Source organism: Hippichthys cyanospilos, chromosome 5, assembly GCF_059441005.1.
Source record: "Hippichthys cyanospilos isolate Australia breed blue-spotted pipefish chromosome 5, RoL_Hcya_1.0, whole genome shotgun sequence".
In the NCBI taxonomy this organism is placed as follows: Eukaryota; Metazoa; Chordata; class Actinopteri; order Syngnathiformes; family Syngnathidae; genus Hippichthys; species Hippichthys cyanospilos.
Genome location: NC_142373.1, coordinates 836,226 through 860,788, shown reverse-complemented (window position 1 = coordinate 860,788; position 24,563 = coordinate 836,226). Strand labels below are relative to the sequence as shown.

General features: G+C 38.5%; 1 protein-coding gene across 3 annotated transcripts; it reads right to left on the bottom strand.

The window, feature by feature from the left end:
* Nucleotides 1–13,406: 13,406 nt before the first annotated feature.
* Nucleotides 13,407–24,487, bottom strand: LOC148423098 (putative bifunctional dTTP/UTP pyrophosphatase/methyltransferase protein). 3 transcript variants are annotated; one of them, XM_088415357.1, is made up of 16 exons: nt 24,241–24,476; nt 23,527–23,640; nt 23,321–23,452; nt 23,150–23,197; nt 22,051–22,115; nt 21,910–21,974; nt 20,851–20,956; nt 20,439–20,661; nt 20,203–20,349; nt 18,330–18,486; nt 18,018–18,217; nt 17,812–17,944; nt 17,380–17,520; nt 16,630–16,752; nt 15,475–15,701; nt 14,869–15,088 (listed from the first exon to the last, which is right to left on the bottom strand). In XM_088415357.1, the coding sequence occupies exons 2-15, from the start codon at nt 23,617–23,619 to the stop codon at nt 15,496–15,498; spliced, it is 1,839 nt and encodes a 612-aa protein (XP_088271483.1). In that variant the 5' UTR covers nt 23,620–23,640; nt 24,241–24,476; the 3' UTR covers nt 14,869–15,088; nt 15,475–15,495. The 3 variants fall into 3 exon arrangements, 2 of the variants coding, with proteins under 2 accessions (XP_088271484.1, XP_088271483.1); XR_015865655.1 differs by lacking the exon at nt 14,869–15,088 and adding an exon at nt 16,861–17,031 and having other exon boundaries at nt 15,679–15,701; nt 24,241–24,487; XM_088415358.1 differs by lacking the exon at nt 15,475–15,701 and having other exon boundaries at nt 13,407–15,088; nt 24,241–24,482.
* Nucleotides 24,488–24,563: the final 76 nt, after the last annotated feature.

The window sequence follows — 24,563 nt, the reverse complement described above, 5'->3', positions numbered from 1 at the left end:
ATTACAATTTTGAAGTAACTTGCCCTACAGTGGTAATTGACATGTACAATGAGCGATGACAAACGAAAGATCAATCAGCCAATCAAACAATAGGGATGTGTGTAGCGTTTGCCATGTAGACCCAACAATGAAGATAAATATATAAGGCCAATCACTATGGCAAATAAGAATGGCAAATGAAAGCCAGTTCATAATGGTACAAAGATGAAGAAATGATAAATGCAGCAGTAGACAATCATTCTTTATTTGTCTATCACTACACACAATGCCAGTCTTGGTCAGTAAACTCACTCTTCAACGGTCAGTAACCATCACACACAACGTACGAGTCTGGTCTATTGCATCAGTAATTTTTCGTTGTTCCATCTATATGTCAATTACTTCCCACACTTGCACAGGGTTCTGACTGAAGAAGAAACTAAACCACTGGACGCAGCTTTGATGTAAGTTTGGAATTGATAGAACTTTCCTGCATGAGCACATTAAAAAAAAAAAAAAAGAAGCAAACTTAGCGAATAATTATGAGTAGTTGTAGTTTCTGACCAAACAATAATATTTGAAAGCTCGAAGCTGATGGTTTGTAGACAGGGATAAGACAGTTCATTCTTGTATTTCATGCTGTTGTAAGTAATGTGCCTCAGTTAATGTTCCCTGGCTTAACGGCGCTGCTGTGTGTCTGTATGAGAGTGTTTTCCCTGACTTTAAGTCACCAAGATATTTTACATTCCTATGCACATCAAGTAAAAGAGTGAGTAAAATTCCCAATCATAAACTACACCCAGGATCCGTGTAGCCAGCCAATTATGACAAACTAAAGGGAAGGAAGCATAGGCGTCATCTGGGATAGACTCATGCTTACCTATGATGCTAATGAGAACAGACCATTGAGAAAACTAACGGACTTATTCTTGATTGGTCAGTCTCATGTGTCAATGGTAAGAAGTTGATCCGTTACATCGAATACGCCATTTGCTGTATGCCAACGAGAATCTATTAATTCTCTATGAGTTTGAAGCTGCCTGAGCTGACTTTGGGTGAGTCGCAAGGTACACTTTGGATTGGTTGTCATTCACACTCACTTCCTGCGGACAATTGAGTCTTAAATGAACCTCACAAGCATGTTTTTGGAATGCGGAAGGAAGCTGGAGTAACCACCAGAGGTATGGCACTCTTCGTCTGATTCCCCAAAATGAGCTGCGTGGCTGAAAGCAAACATGAGCGTTCTATTGAAGGTATTTGCTTCCATTTGGCGGCTATTTGGCAAAGATGAAACTGGATAAATATGTGATTCGCTCATGCTCGTGTCGGGAAAACCGCCGCTCTTTCCTCCTCCTCATCTTCTTTGACTCTAAATAATTGAACAGAGTGAGGAAAGGCCTCGCCAGGGTTCATTTTGAGTTTTCACCCGCTGGTGAGCTCGCGACAACACAACATCCGTGTTGGAAACTCTGGCAAGCTTTGGAGATGATGTGAGAGCAGGTGCATTGAGCACAGGTTACGCCTTTTCCTCCTGCAGCACACCGGCAAAGATTTGACATATTTAAAATAAACCCGGAGCGCAGGAAGGAAAACAACTTACATCTTACATTTAACGACAGGAGCTGCGGGGGGAGCGCCGTTGCTTCGGCTTGCAAGCATGGAACGTTATCTAGTTGAGTACTTGAGATGGCGGCTTCGCACGTGTGACCGGAGGCTTTTATGATAATGAACACTACAGCGGGTCTTCCCCTACTAACACACATCAATAAATAAATCATAGCAACTCCGCCAACGTTGCTATTTCGTGAGTAGTCGCTCCGCTTTCGAGTTCGTAAACACTTAAGATGAACAATTCACCTGAGACCGCCACCGCAGCCTTTCCTCATGATCTATAATTAACAAGGGAAAGTGTAAAGATGTAATCGCTACGCTGTTGATTATCTTGATTACCATTATTAAATAGTTTTTAAAGATACATGACTTGCAGCCATATTTAGACGACCTAACTTATTCATCAGGCAGCTGTTTGCTCAGCTCACAAATGGAGGGTAGTTGAATTGTGCTGTACCGTCAGGGGGAGGGGGGCAACTATGTTATTTTACTGGAAACAAAGTAATACATTCTCTTCAAATGAAAAATAGAGTGTAGACTGCATCGAGTCATAGGGATCTGCATCTCCATCACATACTCATGAACTGTGCGTGTATGAATTGTCTCTCGTGTGATTTATTGGGAATATAAAGAAAAATGTCTCAAAAGAAATACTTTGGCAAAAAAATTGTGCAAAAACAAGTTTTAAAAAACACTAAAAAGTCAGGAGTCATTATCTTCACAAAGGTCACAGGCTTGCTGGCGCCTATCTTAGCTGATTTTGGGCAGTAGGCAGATGACACTCTGAACTGTTAGCCAACCAACTGCAGGGCACACAGAGACGAACAACCATTCACTTACCCAATCACACCTAAGGACAATTTAGTGTGTCCAATACACCTGCCATGCATGTTTTTAGGAGTGCTCGGCGAGAATATGCAAACTCCACACAGGAAGGGCGGCGCCAGCTTGATTTGAACTCGGGTCCTTTAACTGTGAGGCGGATGTGCTAATTGTGCCTTTTGCATTTGCTTGGTGATATGTTGTTTTATTTTGTATTGTAGTTTTTTTTCTTTTAAACGGGTGAAATACCCACCCCAAAAGTCTTTGCATTTTGATATGGATTAAAAAATAATGACAATGAAAAAAAATTACAGGATTTTTATCCGACATTGAGTATAAAATATTAAAGCATTCATCATAGAATAGTGGAACAGTTACTACAAATTGAAAAATATGCAGAGCAGTGGTTTGATTAATATTTCCATACATTATTTCTATTAATTCAAAGGGTATCATCACAGCACATGACATGCTTAAAATCTCCATGTGTTCTGCTTTGAGAGGTTTTTTTTGTAGTAGTAGTCATACTGCCCTCCACTGGTCAAGTATCACATAACAACAAAATCGTTGCGCTACCGGAGGAGCAGCTGTGGGTAATAGATCATCTTTGACTAATTAACCACGATTAAAAAGAAATGGTAATCATAATTTGACAGTGTCAATCAGAAGTAAATATACTGGAGTTGGTATTCGTAATGGAAGTCATTAGGATTGTGTAAGTGTATAAGTTTGTGGTTGTGTAAAACTGGCTCATCAAAATCAAATCACTCAACACAAATTATCAAGATGAATTAAAATATTCCATCATCAAAACAGACTGACAGATGAAGTAAGTTGATGTGTTGCATCAAATGAATAAACAAAACAAACTCTATTGGTGTTAGAACCAGTTTTTGATTATACTTGAACAATCTATTGTTCACCATGATGTTACCTTCACTACCATCATGAATTTTCACAGAAGTTAAAAGTCTTCATTTTTAGTTGAGTGACAGTGAGGTTAGCTTCTGTGACTGGGTATTAAACAGACAATGTATAAGATTTAGACACTTATTCGTTTTAAAAACCCACTATAAATATCAATAAGGTGTAAATACATGTGTTCTTTCAAATCAACACTTTTTTTTATATAGGTCTAGTAATTGCTATTACATTACATGGTGAGTGCTGCTAAAATGGAGGCTGTCATGTTTCTTTTAGCAACGGAAAGCGAAGGTGGAAAACCTTCGCCAAAATAATTCAAATCATGTTTTGGATGTCAGTATGTGTCTCATATGCAACCGAGAGGTTTTCTGGTTTATATGCCAATAGTAAATATAAATGGAAAAATAGAGGAAATGAAAGGTTTGTATGCCAATCATAAATAAAAGGGCGGGTCGCTCCATGCAGCACAAGTTTCAGAGTGTGCACAACGATCGGTTTGGGAGTTAGAATGACTAGTTATTCTACACCTCTCTTTTCATCCACCAAACACAAAACAAAACGCCAGCAAAGACACAACAAGAATTTACCTTGGAAAGCACGGCCAAAAAGTACATTTGTGGCTTCCTTGTATTGCGTATGGCTGCCGCATGTGCTGTGTTTTTAGTCCTCTTGTGCCTGGATCACTGTCCTATATTCAATTTGACTTCTAAGAATTGTATGAGGTGTCCACGTTTTGTAGATTCCGCGCTATTAGGTACTGAAACCAATGTAACTTGCATTTGTATTCGCTCGCTCTCTTGCTCACTGGAGTGGGCTTCCAAAGTATGGTCTCTCTGAGACACCGTAGTGCATGTGCTGCATCCAAGTAACACAAGTAAACAGCAACTCTTAATTCTACTAAATGAGGCTTTAAGGGCTATATTTTGTTTTTTGCAATTAGGTTACCAATCACAGCGTGCTGCCAGCCATTTTGATGTCAGTTACCAATGTGCTCAATTCAGGGTGCTTTTTGCATTTCCCGCAGTAGTATTTTGATGTGGACAGTAATGGAAATATGTGGTTTTATGAATGCAACGTATCAGTAAAATAGTGTGTTCATGAAATTGTGCCATTCTAATAAAAGTGGACACGATGTGAGGTGAGTATAGAACAGGAATCCTGGAGACGTTGAGACTGGGTGTCTCCTGCAGAAGAAACAAAAGACTTCCTCCAACAGAGAATCGGCACCTGACTGTGAACAAAAGACCAGCCGTCGCTATCAGAAGAAGTGCTCAATCGGGATTAATGGCTCTTTGACTTTGTCCCCTTCAACAAAGAATGGTCCGCAAACAAAGGGCCTTAGACTATGCATGCACACACTTACGCAAACATACACACACACACACACATACCTGCATTCCTCAGTGAGACCACATCCCCCAAAAGTCTATAAGAACTGGATGTAAAAGGTGAAATATGGTCCCTGTTACTGCGACTACAGGTAGTTACAGTGATTCGAGATCTTGTGTACCTCTTCCCACTTCTCTTGTCTGGATTAAATCAATTGTTTCATGTTGTGGTATGTGTGATCTTTCAAGATAAACCAACACGCTAGGAACTAGTTTGACGCAGGAAATTCATCTAGATTCCTTTAAAAGACAAGTTTGAAAGGTAAGGCAAAAAAAAAAATGCATTGGCTTCTGCAGCCAACTGTTAAAGTTATGGTGGTAGAGAAGCTTACACCTGCAGTAAAATCAGTGGCAAACAATAAAAGTCAGGCCAGAGGCAATAGAATGAGGCCTGTACTTTAATCAGCCGCTTCCAAACACATAGCCACAGCTTTAATTCTGACGTTTATGGGGAAATGTGGTCTTGTTTCAGTCATGACTGCCTTTAACGTTCATTTCCTGCACACTTGCTTGCCCTCAGTACAACCATAACGACTAGTTTACACACAATACCTTCACCTAACCTATAGGCCTGAACTTCAAATGAAGCGGTTGGTCACCACTCGCCACAATGCGACGACATAAAAAGATTAATGTGGCCGCAATATAAGGCACACATGCTAACTTACACTCACCCACAGGACAAGAAACCACAACTAAAATGTTGGAGCTCCACATATACACACGTGGGAGATCTCATAAATAAACCTGTGGAATATACAGAAAAGTCATACAGGAGTTAATGTAGACTTAATAAATTACTAAAGTAGCGCATACCCCTGTATGAATACAGTATTTATAATAATAACATCCTGTAGAACAGAATGCCATTGTTTTCATTTTTTAGTGGGTGTACAATGAAAATGGGTGCACTGCTCTGTTTGGTGGATATGATGCAGCCTCTTTTATTTTCTGTTCCTTTCTATATTTAGTCAGTAAAATGCAAGTGCTACTGGATTAAGCTCTGGTGACTGATATGGCCTGTGTGAGTCTTTCCACTTTTCCACCCTGCCAGTTATTTGTCATGTTGACAGTGTGATGGTGTGTCATTGTCTCATTGTATGATGAAGCTTTTCAGTTTGAATTTTACAGTAAATTGCCAGACGAAATGGTTTTATAGACTTCATCATTCATTACGCTGCTACCATCATGAGTTGCATCATCAATAAAGACTAGTAAGCCTGTTTCAAAAGCAGCCATGCAACTCCAAGCCATGGAAACACACACACACACATATATATATATATATATATATATATATATATATATATATATATATATATATATATATATATATATATATATATATATATATATATATATATATATATATATATATATATATATATATATATATATATATATATATATATATATATATATATATATATATATATATATGTGTGTGTGTGTGTTACTCTTTGGTTGCCTATAAATCCTAATATGATGAGTGGAAATTTTCTATGATCTTTTTCCCATTTGTTCATAGAATGCACATTTTGTATTGAAAGCATATGATGAACTAAAAATAATAAAAAAAATAACTAAAGTAGCTAAAAATAAATAAATTCAATGAAATACAACTATGCAGTAGAAGGAACATGCACCAATAAAAATATGTGGTTGCACAACTTGTTTTTAAGGAGTCCAGTGAAGTGCAAAGAAATTTAAACAGAATAAAATGGTGTTGTAGAGTCTCATTTTGGACACTGGGTGGCACCCGCGAAATGACAAAATTGACAGAAGAAGTTGAATACTCATGAAGAAGAAGCCATAATGCCACCTCAAATATGGAAGGGCTGTGTTAACTGCTGAACTATAACTAACGTTAAAAACAAATACAAGACTTGTTGTTTGTAATACAAAGCCAAATGTCTAGTAATGGCCCAGAAGGTGACCCCGCCCATTGTGAAACTCTGCGGGGTGATCAAATGATTTTACCCATGCTGAGCAGTAGCACGACAATCCTCGATGCTAATGTGAATACTAGTGTAGTGTTGCATTTTCTGTCAATGAAGCGATCAACTAGCTATTTATTCTCACAACTGTGACAACTGGTCACTTATGATTGTAAGTTGCAGTGCTCACCTGGGCATTGCTTGTAAAAGTATGATTTTTTGTCTATTGATTATGAACAGCTAATGACTTCAGTCCTATTCGTTCTTATTTTAATCCTTCACAAAATCATCTCGAGGGCCGGATCAAACGCCTTTGCGGGCCATATTAGGCCAGTGGGCCATACATTTGACACCACCGACCTACCTGAAATAAAAGCAGGAATTCAGAACTTTTCTCAAATTCATCTTTTGATCAGAAACCAAAGAGAAATCAGAATCACAAAGGTCCCTCTAAATTCTTGACATTTAGGACTTGACATTTTTGCAGGAGACTATTAAGTGAATATGCAGCTGAAGACAATTCAGGGGTGGCCAACTTCATTCCACAAGAGCCACAATCTATCCTGTCTTCTTGTTTTCCCTCAACCAACCCGCCTGATCAGCTCATAAAAAACAGGCTGGATTGTGGCTCATTGCAGTATAAAATAATGTGCAATTAGACCTACAGAAGAAATCATGCCTTAGCCAAACTAACATGTATGTAAATGTGCCAAGGACGACGGGTCTCAGGTCAGCAAGGGAGGGCGAGGCCCAGGGAGAGAGGACAAGTCAAAACGAGTCTTTGAATCCGGCGGAATTCCTCTCCTCTCTGCTAACTCCTCTGGGGAGGCATCCGGAGCGAGGCGAAAAGAAGACGGGGGCCTGTCAGGAACAAAGCTCCAAATTCACATGATATGTTTAGCTAAAAGGCTGAAAGGAGAAATGAATCAAAGTGTAGCGGGATCAAAGGCAGCCTACAATAAAGTCAAGGCAGTTGCCATGGGAGCAGCAGGAGATGCATATCATTTATACGTCAGATGCTAGCTAGCAGCGCTAGTTTGATTGTTGTCACGAGCCGCAGCCAGGCGCGGGTTAAGAGGAAAGGTCAGCGTCGCGCTGCGAGAGGCGCGACGCCGCCATGTTTGCAACATGCCGCGTCTGATGTGACGTCTCGGAGTCGAGACGAACACGCGACGAGACGCTACACGTGTGTCAACCCCTTAAATATCACAGCCACGCAAACTGTCGCCGGGCTAAGTATTTGTTTTTTTGCATTTCACAAAAGGTAAAAGGTCATAATTACTTTTGGAGTATGACATCAAACAGTTAACATTTTATTTCCATTTCATACAGCATCAGCATGGAGGATATTGACACACACACACACACACACGCACACACAATAAATAGCTATTTGCGCATTCATAAATCTGACATGCTCATCTTACATTGAAATACACACATTTATAAAATAATGCATGCATTTTGTTTTAGACATGTTTATGCATATGTATGCACATTTATAATGTTTTTTTTTTTGTATTGTACACATTTACAGTTTTGTTTTGACATTATTTTGTGTGTGTTTATGAATCTTTACAGCCTACCATTGCTTCCTGAAACTGTTATGGAATACCACCGAACACAATTTTTTTCAAAAAGGGGCTACACAACAACAAAAATTCCTGCCATTGATAAACATGTTATTTGTTGTAAATTGTTTTTTAGGCCAATTACTGTACTTCGAATGGAATAATTTCCCACAAAATGCCTGGCAAAAAGTTGCAAACCATTTTAATGGGTAATTATTAATATTCAATTGTAATTGGAAATTGTTGCGCTCATTTAGATCATGCTTTTACGAATCTTGTTGCAAACTTAAAATGTTCACCACATTACAATATCTTTGCACACATTTACCTGTGCAGGCAAGATTGATCTTTGTTAATGTAGCATGTTCAAAAAGCGATGTATGCTTACAGAAGTTGTCCTTACATTCCCTGCACAGACATTTAGTTGTCAATGTATATTTACATTTATAGATTTATAGTATATATGTTGACACAGACACACAATTTAGCAAGTCAATATTTGTGAATACAGCATAATATAAATATATATGGACAAACGAACGCCCCTCACAATGCTTTGTGTCCTAATTCCAGACAATAAAAGATTATGTATTCATAAATCTAGTTGACATAACAACAAGCATGTTAATATACATGTAAAGGAGCATGTTAGCATGTGCATGCGTGATGTGTGCTGAAATGTCGACTTCTTTGTTAATGCCGCACCCAAGAGAAATCCCAAAAATAACAACAAAGAGTCATTGGTGGGTCGGATCAAAGTCCCGTCTGCAACCACTTGACGCCTTCTACGTCGTACAACTGCAGGAGCATCTTTTTCCTGTTTATGACCACAGCACTCTATTGCCGGGCCTAATATCCAATGCATTGTTTAGCTCTTAGCTTGACGTATACTTGAAACAAAGGAACGAGCTATCCTCACTCATCCTAAAACAATAGAGGAAAAGAAGAAATAAAGCATCCCCCTCATTCTCATTAAAGCCCCACCATGTTCTCTGGCTGATGTCAAGCCAAACAAACAGCACAGAGCAGAGAAGGTCTGCGTTGTTATTTCGAAGCGCTACATGCCTTGAGGTTATTTTCTCTTCTTTGTCTTGAAACAAATCAATGTAGCACAACTCCCTTTGAACAATTTACACATTTGCTGATATGGTACATGGGTCAAACACTTTAAGAAACAACTATTTTGAAACAGGTGTTTGAAAGTACCCACAACTCTTCGAAAAAAAATGTTCATGGTTATATTGTACACATTGTTTTTGAAATGTGTGACCAGAGCCAAGGCCACATTTGGGGTGCTTTGTTTTTATCATTACTGAAATATATGCAAAATCTTCCCTGAATGTGTTATGATCTCTTACCGCTTTTGCAGTAACCTTAAAGAACGATGTTTGTTAACCAATGTTGCCTCCTAGTGGACACATAATTTAGTTGCATTTTTAAGTGCATCAATAACGCAGCAGTCCTTCAAAAAACTCAACGGTAAACTGTGTATTTGCTGGCCTTCAAATAGGAGATCAATCCACATCCAAATCGCATCCCTATCTCATTACAACTAGAATAACAACTATCCAGTGGTGGTCCGTCAGGCCCAGCAAGGCCTTCTCCGCTAGAACCAAAATAATGTATGATATTATATTCTCATAACTATAATAAACTATAATAATTAAAATAACTAAAATAAAATTCAAATTTATTTTATATTTATTTTTACTAAATATATATATATATATATATATATATATATATATATATATATATATATATATATATATATATATATATATATATATATATATATATATATATATATATATATTTTTTTTTTTTTTTTTAAATAAAATTATTCTCCATATTCTGTTCTTTTCGTGTCATTTTATATGCATTTGGTTACGCTCCTTGCAATGCTGTAGTTTTATGTTAGAGTTTTTAGCTAATTAGAATTCAGATCAATTGTGTCACTATGTTGTGTGAAATCTGCCTTCACCAGAAGCCAGGGCATTCGCATCAACATGGCGCGGGCTTCTGTGCAAGCGCAGATCGATATGTCAGTGGCCCTAATGCGTAATAGACAGCTATAATAGTCAATTGATCCATAAATTCTCCATCTAGAGGCCTCACGTTGAACGTGACGTGACTGGATGCTCACTGCACTAAGGCGGTGCTATATTGAGCCACCATGTTTAACGTTGGAAGTAGTTAAATAAACTTAGTGAAAAAAAAAGGAAAAAAAAAACATGTTGCTAAACTGTAAACTAACGGCAACCATGAGGCATAGTGTACATCGAAGCCAGACCTGTGGACATTTAGCAGAAAATTCAAATCTACTCACTTTTTTTTAACCCACAATGGCCAAAGAAGAACAAAACCAAAATTGGACCGACGAGACTCAGCATTGGCATCCGTCAATACAAAATGTTTTATTATTGGAACTGAAACTCATTGAAGTCTTTCTGAGGAAAGAAAGAAGAATGGATTTTGTACTGAAAGAAGTGGGAGACACGTTTAGGTGAGTCGAGCATTTGATTTTTTTTCATTTTTAATATGTTTTTATCATTTTATTTCATTCATACTCAATTAGTCGTAAAGAAATAAAATGGTGTTCTCATATTAAAGTGTGACTTGTAATTTAGCGTACAATCTTGTGAAAGCATGCCTGCTTTTGGTGTCATGTTTTTCCTGTTGTGGCTTCATTTTGTGGAGTTTTACTTATTTTGTTTTTGGGTTCATGTTGTTTTTCCCTGGCGTCTGTCGTTAATGTAATTTGTGTCACCTGTCATGAGCGTGTTTCAGCTCTAGTGTAGCTCTAGTGTTTTGTGTTTGGCCCAGAGTAATAAATGGTTTTATTGAGCCCATCTCATCCTGCCTCCCTGCATTTTGGATCCACCTTCCCACATCCAACATGCCGCACCGGCATGACACTTGGTGGATTTCATAAAACTTTGTGGACCAATAACTTAAAATAATTATTAATTATTTCAAGTTCTGGCAGTATCTTGTATAATGATAAATTTCAATTGCTGATGCGTGTTTATTGATGTTTCAATGCTCCGGAAAATAGACTGTGTAGCCCAGTTATGCATACCTGTGCTTCTGAGGGGGCCGAATCACTGAAGGCCAAAGTGTGAAACGCACGGACCACCACTGCAACTATCAATACCAGGACGGCAACTAACGATTATTTTCAATTAATCTGTTGATTGTTGATTAACCGGCAAATCTGATTTTGAAAAATATATACTCTCAAATGGTTTAAATTCCATTTGTTTGTTCAAACACAGGATGCAATTTGAAATTGACGGTAAGATAACATCAATTGTCTTTGGTCTGTGCGATGTCAGAAAAATGGGTAAAAATTAAAAAACACATGTTTTCACATTATTATGTTTTCATTCCACGCAAAACTAATACATTGGCTTGCATCGAGGACTGCAAGACTAGGTGAATGTTTACTGGTGAGAAGCTGAAATTCTGAGCATTTGGTTCCTAATTTGAACGCAGTTTAGAAATTATAAATCGATGGTCAAAAATGATTACCAATTGTTTGGTAATCATATTATAATTTATTATAATTTATTCATTATAATTCATTAGCGGTCATTGCAGCTTCAGTCAATACTAAGATGCAACATAACATCATGAAACTGCTCTATTGACTGTAAATTTTCAAATATCTTTTGCCTCTTCACCTTTTGTTCTTCTTTTTGGCCCGTGACAAAAACGGCAGTTTTACAGATGTCATCACGTGGCAGGTAAACAAAGTATTCAAGCAGCTTTTGGACGCATAAGGACATTTTTGTCGGCAACAATATTTATTAACTTTGTGTAACACGAGGAATGAAGGGAAAACACATGTGAGCACACAAGACCGGAGCCCAAACTCAAAATCCCTAACCACAATGCAAACGTGACTGAGATGCTGTATGAACAATAAACTATATACAGTAAATGTTAGCCAACAGTGCCCCCTGTTGGTCTCTTGTGAAACACTATAATTTCTTATGGAGCAACTGAAACGACACTTTATTTGCCAGCGTTCCATCGTAGGGTTCATACACTTGAAGTCACATTCACTGAAGCACACCAAAGTTTGTCTCACTCTTGCAAAACTTTTGCAACCACAACTATTCAAAGAGCTTTTGTAATGTGTCACTTAACCACGCTGTGGATGTTTTTACTGGCTGTCACACAAGGGGCAAACGCAAACACTCCAAAATGTCAAGTCAAGCAACATCTGGGAGCATTTTTGGCACAATTGCAATGAACCAACGGCAAACGTCCACAAATGACTGGCTGTGATATCAAAAGCACTAAACGGAGGAATGGTGATGACTTGCAGGTGCCGCTTGTCAAGACTAGACTTGGACAAAACAACTGAGGGCTTATCCGACAGACCGACAAGTACAGTACGGCCCTCATTGAACGTCGCCAGATCACTTTACACAAGATTACTGTGGGAGGTTTTAGCTATTTTTCGAAATAACACCATGCTTTTGGTCTGTGCTAAATCTAATTGACTTGAATGTTTTTATTTGGGAGCCTTGGATGGACTCTAGTCTACACGACATGCTTGTACATAAATACGGAGCCCCTCAAGGTTGAGAGCTAGGGTAACAACGGGCCTTTTTTCCTGTCATGGAATTCCATTAGCGGTTTCATTGTATAATGTTATGAAAACAAACACAACTAACCTTTGTGCAGCAAGCATTAGATCGATGCCGACGCGCTGTTCAGTAATTTTTCCTGATTGACAGTCACTAGTCCAGGGTGTAGTCATTGACAGAAGAAAAGAGGCAAATGGAAAAAAAAATAAAGTACATGGTCAAACCATGACCATCGTAAAGCATATGTACAGTGTCCAGGCAGATTATTTATGGCACTTGAACTGTCAGAAAATCAGGAGGGCTAATTATGGAGTGAATGACTTAGGAGTTGTCCTCTGAATAGATTTTCTCAGATCCGTGCATTTTCTTTACCATTATCTGACCTATACCAGTACAAATACTAAGTTAGGCTACTCACCACATCCAATGCAAAGTAATCTGTACCGTTACTAAAAGAGAAACATTTCTATTAAACCATCAGATCATTTTAAGAAAATACCCTTTGTTTAGATCTGTCAAGACACTTCGGGTCGGGTACAACATGAAAGGCAATAAAAAGTCCAGAAAGCATAATTCTTGGTTTCCTCTCATTTATTTTTTTTAGCAGACATTAGCACAAGTAACGGTTTGTTCAACATAGTGCCATTCAGAACTTTTAGAACCACCCTAGATAAAAGGTTTTCAAGCTTAATTCTCCATTCAAAATGTTTTTACATAAAAAGAATACAGTACCTTGTTTTCTTTGTCAGGGATGATTTTCAGTGGCATGGGACTTTAGTTACATCAAAATTTTTAACAAAAAACGTTTTACTATTTTGTTTTGTATTACTATCCAAAATACTAGCGTTTTAACTTATATTTCATGTGAATCATTCAAAGAATAAACCACTCGCAAAATTATTAACTTCACAGTGACACATCAACAAAACTGTCCACGTAATGCATTCCCACACACATTTTAAAATAAAGCCAGGGCCCCAAATACTTTGGTGCTCATAATAACCATTTTCACATGAAGATATTTTCAAGATCAAAATGAAAACAAATGACTTAACATGTTATTTACCATATTTGCCCTTCAATGAGGCTTGTGCGCTTATATCATCCAGTGCGATGCAGTTTCACATCATTTGCTATGTATGACTGTTTGCCCAGTAAGGTCATGACTTGTGACCACGAGCGTGCATTCAAAATTGCCTGTGCATTGTTGGACATAATATTATGAGAAACTTGACTTTGTTTGACGACTCACTGGAAGTAGTTACACAGAAGCGTATGGAATTTGAGTATGTATCTGGTTTTGACCCATTTTCGCTGCTTCACTGACCGCGACCAGTGAAAATGACATTACAGTTTCTCAGGCAACAAGCAATCATGGTTCAGCTTCACATGACCAAAATCAGAAAACGTGTGTGCCAAGATAAGTTGTTACCTAAGCCCTGAGCAACTGTGATGTCATTTTCAGGTGACAAAACAGCCGCAGTAAGACAGAAGCGTATAGAACATATTAAAAGGAACATGTTTTAAATGACAGTACAAAATGCTCTCCTAAAATGTAAAAATAAATTTCTTGTGTCTTTACTGAATCATAATGCAAACATAAATAATAATCGGTTAGGTGTGACACCTTCACCTGTCCTTGATGAGCTTGCAACTGATTTTTTTGCAAGAGGACGCCTAATCTGTCAGTGTATTTAAAAAACAAAAAACGTTATGGAAGCAATTGATATTGCCAAGGGTGTGCGTAGGGGATTTTGGTGGTTTGCAAATCTGGTCTAGCTGAGCATGTGTGCAGAGGGTGCACACCTCTCTGCACAAGGGTGTGTCACCTCTGTCGGGATAGTAAAATGCGAATCTGAATTAAAATGTTTTGAAAAGACTGATCTGTGATTTCATCATATTTCAATGCATGAGAAAATGATGTCCAGTGGCTTACAATCACATTGCCTCTCATAAAGTATGAAATGAAAGAACCGCAAGTTCGATCAAATGATCAAATGATCAGATCGATCAAATGAAAAGAGATTTACTCACATTGTTCAAATTTTGTCACATTTTAATGGCAATAAAAGCATCAAGAAAACTCCCCGTGTGAACCACGTGCGTGTTTCCAAAGCCGTGTTGACTCAGTAAGTCCTCATACTGCTGCTGTGTCCTCTCCAGGCCCTCAGTTTGGACCAGCATGTTCAGAGACTGCAAGGTTGAGTAGGCGGACCGCCCGTCCAACATGGTTTCAGCAATGACAACAGCACAGCCTGCATTAGGTGTTCAAATTAAAACAAAACATCAGTTGAATATTTGCTTGATGCATAGTCCAAAAGGTGCCCAATGCTGTAACAATTGTGTCTTTGAAAAGCTGGATTTGCACTACATGATTCAAGAAACAATATATGCTCAATGCACAACAAATCAGAGCTCTGAGCAACTGTGATGTCATTGTTAGCAGTTAGCAAGTGGTAAAATGTCAGAGATGTAAAAATCGGTGGGTTTTGCTGCTTAATTTATATTTTACAAATGTAATATTAATGAGTGCCATGTTTAGACCAGTGGGGCCACACAGAACATAATCTTGGAACTCTAATTTTTGGACCCTGCAATGTAAATCCAGTTTAGCGTAGTTTGCGATCATAGTTTAGCGGACCTGTGAGGTGTTGAAGTGAGCTCAGACTTTGATGCAGAGCATTGCATCCAGCAGGTTTTCCGTCCGTTCGATACCGGAGGCAACAAAGGCGTGGCTCTTCAAAAGCAGAGCGTATTCGTTGGCGCTCCTCTGTCTCCCTTCGCTCATGCTGAGGGCCTGCAGCAGCCCTCGACTTGGCCCTGTTCTACCCTCGTCCAGGAAGATCTCACATAGCAGCAGGCCGCAACCTGACAGCGCGGTGACAGCACGAGTGCAGGTGTATTTTCAGTTCTTACATCCCGAAAGGTCATTCTTGGGACTTAACTCTAATCATCAGTGTTGAAAAAAAATGTAGATGCATCTACAAGCCAACTAGTTCAAGCACAAAATCCTTGAAATTGCGTCACCACTGTTATGTACTGTACATGTACTTCCGTAAATACTGCTTGAATTTTCGCCCCGGGCCAATGGGCGGCTGCCATGGCGGGGAAATGATCTATCTTTTCATCCTGTTTCTGCAGCATTGTTCTGGTGGCAAAGGTTCATCTTTTTCAGGCCAATTTCAGGAGAAAAACATTTCCGTGCTTTACTAATGATTAGAATGCTTTAATGGTACTAAAGTTGCATTTAGAGGTGCCAAAATTAATCAATTATAACCAACAAATATTTTGATGATTAATTATTTAAAGCAATTGACTTTAGCTTTAAATTGTCCAAATTGTCTTGTTTCACCCTCTCTAGAGTAGAGTAAATATTTGGATTCCTAGAGTCCTTTGTGAAAGACAGATTGTTTTTGTTTAATTAAGATCTTTTTTTTAATCTTCCAGCCACATCAAATATACAAAAATAATCACCTAATAAACAGTAATTGTAAAATAATGATTGTCATACATCATAAGAATTTTTTTATCCAATTATTCAATAGGATCAATGATTCTAAAAATGTGTGATAGTGAAAGGCCTAGCTGCAGTTACAGTATGTTGGTTTGCACATCCTTTCTGAATGAAAGCATGAAAGGACATTTTTTAAATCAAGCTCGACCAACAGAAAAAGCTATTTTTGATAACCCTCCTTCGCATGCAGGACAACAATTGCAGTCATGTTTCTTGACAAATTCGAGGAATAAAGTTAGCCTGACTTAAGAGTCCATTTACAGTATTTGGAGAGAACTCTACCTGGCGTGCAAGCATCTGCGATTCTGCTGAGCAAGAGGTGCACTTTCTCATCGGACCAATCATGGAGAATTCTCGAGAGGATGTACAAGTCTGCTTTGGGTAAGGCATCTTTGAAGAAGTCTCCTGTTTGTGTCACAGGTACAGAGTCTCATTAGCATTTAAAGTGATTTGTTAAATGGGCCGTAACATGAAAAGTCCACTTTTTGGAGCTTTCCAATGCAGATTTCTCACCCTAAACACTGTCAAAGTACTGTATTATTTTCCTTCATTGATGCCATTGCTAAGCATTCCTTGCTTATTCTGCGATCTCCCACTGGCCCCACCCGTGCAGATGAAAATGGCTTGAAGTTCGCTTATGACGACAGGAGAGAGACAGGAGCGATTCGCAACTCCCTGCACCGCCTGTGCAAGAGAAAATAGACGCTGACCTTATCCAAGTCTTTTAATGTGCACTTTAATGTCAGTAAAACGCCTGTTTTTGGCCCCGTAATGTTGGAGTAGTCTCAATCAGCCGCAAGCCTCATGAGGACGATAGGTCAAGATGATGGATGGGTGCATGTTGTGTTGCGACACGGTAAGAGCAAACGAGAAATTTTACTTCCTGGTTAGAAAGAGCAGTGCCATAAAACTCTAATTTAATCATTTAAATCGCCAATGTGCCAAACGTAATTTATATTCCCACATTACACTGTAGAAAGAATACAGTATCATGTTACGGCCCTTTTAAGATTAATTAAATAATATCAATACCTGCAACAAAAGTGACTCTGTCTTGAGGGGAGGGAGGATTGAAACACGGACTCATTTCCACCACGGTTGGTAAGTCGAACACTGTCACAGACATCCCCGGGTGAGCTCTGGCAAATTCCAGTGCCATTGCACCTGTACAACCTTCCAAGAAAATAAATAAATAAATAAATAAAACATATATACTGGTCGTAAACTTTTCAGGACCTTATCTGAAACTGTTATTTATTCAATGTAATGTAATTGAATCAATAACAGTACAAATTTTAAATTTTGCAAATGGGTCTTTGTTTATTTCAAGACAGAGCAAAAATCATCAGAAAGGGGACTGTTGAAGTTGTGATTAATTAAAAAATATATAAGGTCACGACCGGCATTCGCAGGATTAGAATATTATCTAGCAACATTGTCAGGTTCCATTTCTGAATTTCTCACCTCCTAAGTCACAGGCACTCTTGAAGGCCGACAAGTCAAAAGCTGTCGCCACTGCTTTACCAGTTACTTGAGCGATACTGTGCATGGCCTTCATGAACTTCAACGTCACCTCCTGACTCTTGTAGACTGTGTCCTTTGTGAGAAATTCATCATTAGAATTAAAAGTTTCTAATTCAAGTATTTGAGGACTTGATTAGAATATTCACCTGGAATAAGTCGCCGGACGTGTTGCTGAGGGATCTGTGGTGCTGGTGGACGCCTTCCTGCACGGCGCTCTCCAGGTGTCTGAAGAGTGGCCACACCGTGTCATTGCAGTGCATCAAATAGCCCAGAAGGGAAGATGGTGCGTCGGACAGCAGGAAGCGTTTGGACAGCTCCGTATTCTCGTATGTCGGTGTCTTACAGTCTGAAAGTTTAAAAGAGATCAAAGTTGATGTTATCATATTGTGTAGTACAATAACCTACAGCTGGTCGAATATCATCACAGAGGTGATCGGAATAGGAAATGGTTGACTCACTTGTGCTCTTTAACAATTTTAATGAGAGGCATGCCTCCAGCAGACGCTCCGTTCCCTTGAGAGAGGTTTTTAGCTCAAGGGCCACCTGTGCTGCATCTATCGCTGGTCTGCGCTGGAGCAAGTCAAATATGCCCAACTTGGAGGCGGTAAAAAGTGCCTAGAAGTGTTGTTTTTGGACAAAGAAAAACTAATAAGACCATTTTCCATTTAATATCCATCCATCCATTTTCTATAACCGCTTATCCACACAAGGGTCACAGGCTTGCTGACGCCTATCTCGGCTGGCTTCAGGCAGTAGGCGGGGGACACCCTGAACTGGTTGCCAGCCAATTGCAGGGCACACAGAGACGAAATACCTTTCACGTGCCCACTCACACCTAAGGACAATTTGGTATGTCCAATTCACCTGCCATGCATTTTTTTGGAACGCGGGAGGAAGCTGGAGTGTCCGGAGAGAACCCACACGGGCTCGGGGAGAGCATGCAAATTCCACACTGCAAACTCCAGGTGGATTTGAACCGGGTCCTTTGAACTGTGAGGCGGAAGTGCTATTCACTGCGCCACCGAGCCGCCATTTCATGTTTGAAATAATAATAATAGAATATATGTGAGCGTTGTCCTTTTGTATCCCTCGAGTATTGTATTCATAAATTTGTTACGGTAGTTTGACTTAGTTACCGCTCTTGACAAGCGTCAACTGTGTACAAAAAAGCCATGAGCCGATATCAGATTCTGACATTATGATAACCTTGAGTAGAAATATCACTGTATCACAATATTAAATATTATCACAGCTAATTTTGAATGTCTATTGTGGGGCACATTTGATTTTTTTTTTTTAATCATAAGATTTTAAGAAAAGAAATGTGATATATCTCAAAATAAAATCTAATAACATCTAATGTTATCACCTGTAAATGCTTAAAGGATCTTTAATAGGGGTGGGCAAACTTTTTGCCTTGGGGGCCACATTGACTTTTAAAATTAGACATCCAGGCCGGGTCAGCAACAAGATACATGTAAAAAACTGCATTTGTTATTAGTAAATATAAAACATAAATAGAGCATGAACATATTAATATCCTAATCATGAGAACACTGTTGTTGATCACCCATGTCAGCCACCGTGGAAGTTTGGTGGTAATCTTGCTGTGGCAATTAATTGTGCTTCTGTGTGGCAGCTGATAACGCTTTAAAATAAGTCCTCTCCCCATGGTTTTTCTTTCAGGAATGTCATATCCGAAAACTCCTCCATTACCTTGAAATTCTTATTAATCCCGCTGATAAGAATAAAAAGCTGAGCGGTGTCCTTTATATTATTGCTTTCATCCAGTGCCAAAGAGTACAGTGGAAATGGAACCACTTTTTTTTTTTTTTACTTTACTTCGATGCACCTGCGTGATATGCTATTTTTTTCAAATTTGTACTTGCTCTGGAGACATAGAATAGTTATGGTCTCTACCAAGCATTCTTTAAGAAACTCCCCTCCGGAGAGAGGCTTGCTGGCTTTTGCTAGTTTGATATGGAATTACATTTGTGTCACAATCGTGAGTGAGCAATGAAAGATTTTGAACGAGCAAGAATAGCTTTTGAGCACATAAAAATATATTGAGCAAGCAAGGATAGATTTTGAGCACATTAAAATATAGTGAGCAAGCAACAATGGATTTTGAGTACGGAACAGCATTTTGTTTGCGCAAACTTACTGCTGGCTCACCATAGCCCTCCCTCCCTCGCTCAACATCTAGTTCTCTGCATGGTATTAGGCGTTATTGAAACCATGAATTTTTAAACGTCAAAGTAACCAGTCAACCAAATTACCAGGCTATGGCGAGTACAAAATACTTTAAAAGTATCAGTGATCCCCTCTCACCTTGGAAGCTTTGAATCCATCCATAAGTTGAATGATTTTCTGTAGATCCTCTTTGGCTTCTTCACTGTCCTCAGATTCGCTGGAGCAGCCCCTGTTGACAGTTACCGGTAGTAGTTTTTCAGAAGGTCCGGATGAGCTGTTGACAACCTTCAAGAGGACCACCTCTTATAAATTATTCTAAAAGACAAATTGTGATGATTTGTATTATAAACGCTAAGTTGGCATCCAGAGAGTACCGTGTAAGTGGATGAAGCGGTAGGTAGCAAATGATTTGCGGCTGGCGGTATTGGAGCGGCAACTGCCTTTTTTACATGGCAACTGCCTTTTTGATTGTAAATCTGGTCCAGCTGTTTGCAGAAGTGGTTTAGGGGAAACCCCACCACGTTGAGAAAGTCTCCGTGCACGTATTCCACCAGCATCCCACCAAGCGCCTGGATGCCATAGCCACCTGCTTTGTCCCTAACACATATGCATGCACATGAAACATACAATTTGCTGTCAACACAATGAAAGAACTTAATCAATGATACGTCACAAAATCGACAGTGCTTAACAAAACACACAAGGAAAGATAAGAAAGGTTAAAGCAGCTAAAAACAGTGACATCCAAGTCCAAAGTCACTCATATGTTTACATGCTCAGACTCACATGGGTTCACCGCTGTCAATGTACTCCCAAAGCAAGTCCTCGGAGAGGTCGGCGAACTTCACCCTGGTTTCTTCATAAAACTCAACAATCTGGTAATCTTCATCATCTCGGATCAGAAAAAGTTGTAGTAAATTTAGTATCACTGATATTAGCATTATGAAAACCTGTACACAATGCCAGCATGCTATCCTGCACTATTGTCCTTTTAAAATAGAAATAGGGATGTGAGGTGAGGTAAAACGAAACTCTTGATCGGTCTGGGTTAGCCCTTTATCTACTAAGGTTGCAATCCAATTATTTTTTTTAGAATATGTACTAAATGTTTGCGTTGATAATGTTGGCAATTCTTATGACAAAAAGTAACTTACTACGAGGCCTGTCACAACATTTTTCAGGACGAGCTATTTTCCTAGAAACTATAATGATGAACGACGATATTGTTTGATTTTTTTCCTTTTGATTCGGATGATATGGTGATTTTAGAAAAAAACTAATACTTACATTCTTTTTTAAGAGAAACTGTCTTTCAATTTACAAGAATATCTAACATTTGCATTGACACGTTAAACAATAAAATACTGTCTCTTGTTGTATGCCACTAATTTAGTTTTAAACAAGTTTTACATTGATTTGCATTGTCATTATTGATAAAGCTTTCCCACAACCGAGCCAGAAATAACACTGATGATGTTTCGCAAACTATCTTCAGAAGTTGTTGAATAAAATATGCAAGTCTATTGTGAAGACAAAGTCATTTGTAGTCGCTCTGAGGGACAAGTCAAGCACACATTTGGCTCTTGGCTCCAAAGTTGGTTTGGGAGCGACCAATCCATGCAGAACACTTAGAAGCAAACCAGCTTGGTGGAAACTACTTAACATCAGCCCACCAATGGCGTTTTAAATAATGCTTCAGAATATTGTATTTCATGCTTTGTAATGCCATTTGATGCCTTATTTTTTGCTAAATGAATCTATTGATTTTCACTGCCCGGCCCATGGAAACCCTGTGAATGGGTCATGTGCAAAAATCATGTTCCCTGATGCCAGAACATCACTTACTTGTTTTTTCTTGACAAAGAAGAACGGCGACGCCTGTGAAGACACTGTGCTCTTTACCATTCAAACTAAAGCAAGATAACAGCAGAGAATTATATATTAAATCTATTCAACTATTTATTTCAAATATATGACAAACTTTACCTCGAGAGCATCTTATATGCATCCTGCTTGTCACGTGGCTTCTCTAGAATCATGCCATCTACACTCTGTGGAAGTATATTTTAAATAAAAGTACAACATATACAGTATAGTGTAGCATATGAACAAAGCATTTTATACAGGAGGTAATTCAATATACATCGCATACCGGTAACTAGAAATACAATGGCTATTGAGTATTTTCGATATTCAGGTATTTTACTGAAAAATTAAATTGAATAATAAGTAAGTATTTAGATAAAAAAAAATTAAATAACTTGATGCAAAATTATGATGAATACAGAAAGCAAAATAATTAATTTCCAATTCTATTTTTTCCCACTTAAATTTAAATTTAATTGTGCTGAACAGCACACCACTTTCTTTCTCCTTCCCCAAATCATTCCCCTTAAATGTTGGGTCAATTAGATTAATGTGCCAAGTGAAAATGCATATTTGATTAAGCATTGTTTGTATGAATGTGATCAGTTGGTACTGTGTCAAGCTGTAAGCATCAAAATGTGCAGTCACTTACTGCTTGCCAATTAATGCAAGATGTACCCCAGCCACTGGTAAACACTGGCAACAGGTGCTCTATGTCAATGTCAGCATAATTAAGTCGTTTGTTGCTGATATGAATTGCAGATTGAATGTGATTTAAGAACAATGAAGTGTTGTTTCTATCAGGAAGGAGTTAGGACAAACAGTTGCAGTAAAAAGTCTTGTCAAGCTGTTACGCCACGACATACAGCTGTGAACAAGTTCAAAATAAAAGTCTAACGTTTATTTTAAAGTTGGCCATTTCTGGTTTCAACACTTGTCGCTCTGATCAGCTTAACATGTTTTTCTGACCCGTACGCTCATAAACCGATATCGAGGGCAAGAATAAATGTCTTGCACATTTTTTGAACCAAAGTACAGTAATCAAAATTACTCCAGGACTCAATTAAACCCCACAACAAGATCATGAAAAAAACCCAAAAAACTATTTTAAAAACATTAATTGAGCTGCTGTTTTGGGGCGGACATTGATAGTGCTCACTTTTGTTTTTATATAACTAAAATAGAGGAAATAGACTTGATTCTGAAAGAATGTACTTACCACAATAGTATCTGCTCCGATCACTATGTCTGGAGATTTAAGGTGATTCTAAATGACACAAAATCATATTATTGTCCATGCAATGTAAATAAAGGCATTATATTTTATTCTATTCTATTCACAACAGGTTTATACGAGTAAATGAGACCAAATAATATAGAATCGACTCACACAGGGCATCCTCCTTGCCACCTCCAGTGCCTTCTGTTTGGCCGTCTCCACAGCATAATGCTGTGGAGCTTTAAATAGTCGCTTGTCAAGAGTTTCTTTGAACCAGGATGGGACCACCTCAAATCGCAGCCCCTAACATAAGACAGACATATGCGACATGAGAAGAAAATTATGCAAGTTGTCACGATATTCATCCAGTCTCTTACAGCATTGCGAAGGATCTCCAGTCGTCGCGGAGACGCGCTGGCCAACACAACCAGTTTTCCAGCCAATTTAGAGATGACGGGATTTAGCACCATGGTGGGCCCTCACCTAGCTGCCTTAACAACATGAGGTGGCGAAGAAAAAATCACGTCAAAAACATTTTTACTAAAAAAAACCCTATGTATGAAGCTACAATATGACAGCAAATTGCGCAGAACATTTACCAGTTTGCACTCATGACAATTCTGTCTTCAGTTTAAACGCTGTTTTGTTTGATATTAGGCTGAAACGACGTGGGTGCTAAATTCCTCTGTCAAGGTTTAAATCATTCTTTTTAAACACTTAAGCTATTTTTCAACCACAATGAAGACGTTATTCAAACATTTAGAATTACATAATTTTATGTGTTATACAATATAAACTGACGAAGAAAATCATAAGCCATACGATGATGTATGAAACTAACAGCTTTACGTGCATTGTACGGACAGCAAAGAACGAGTTTCGCTGCTGGCCTAAATTTACAATATGCAGCAACTTTAGACATCAAATTCGCTAACTGGTAATGACTCATTTCTACCGTCACGAAAATATCCTGCACACGTAAATACAAAACTTGAGTTTTATGTCAGCAGCACCAAAACGGCACATTTAACTGTTTGAAATTACGCTCACACGCTTGAAAAACACGACAATTTATCATTTTTATTCCTTACCTCTGCAAAACACCGGAACTTAACAGCTAGCAACGTAGGGCTACTCGATGACGTAACACGCACCGCCTCATCAACCATCTCATTGGTCAATAGGCTGTCTTGTATACAGTACTGACTTGGGCCGGTAGGACCCGGATAAATATAGAGGGTATCCAACATAAAAATACTGCCAAAACAAATGTGAATCAGACCTGTGTGCAGTACTGTAAATACTCTAAAACCGAGCAATAAAATAACAAAAGCCCAATAAAAAAAGGCATTCGTTATTACAGTAAACAATGAAGTTGAATACCATTTAGCGAGTTGAATACCATTTAGCTAGC

Coding starts and splice junctions, on each gene's coding strand:
- LOC148423098 (XM_088415358.1), bottom strand. CDS start 23,619: ATGGTGCTAAATCCCGTCATCTCTAAATTGGCTGGAAAACTGGTTGTG. Junction 20,957..21,909: donor TCTTTGTCAAGAAAAAACAA/GTAAGTGATGTT, acceptor TTCTGATCCGAG/ATGATGAAGATTACCAGATT. Junction 17,945..18,017: donor CGTCCGGCGACTTATTCCAG/GTGAATATTCTA, acceptor TTTCTCACAAAG/GACACAGTCTACAAGAGTCA.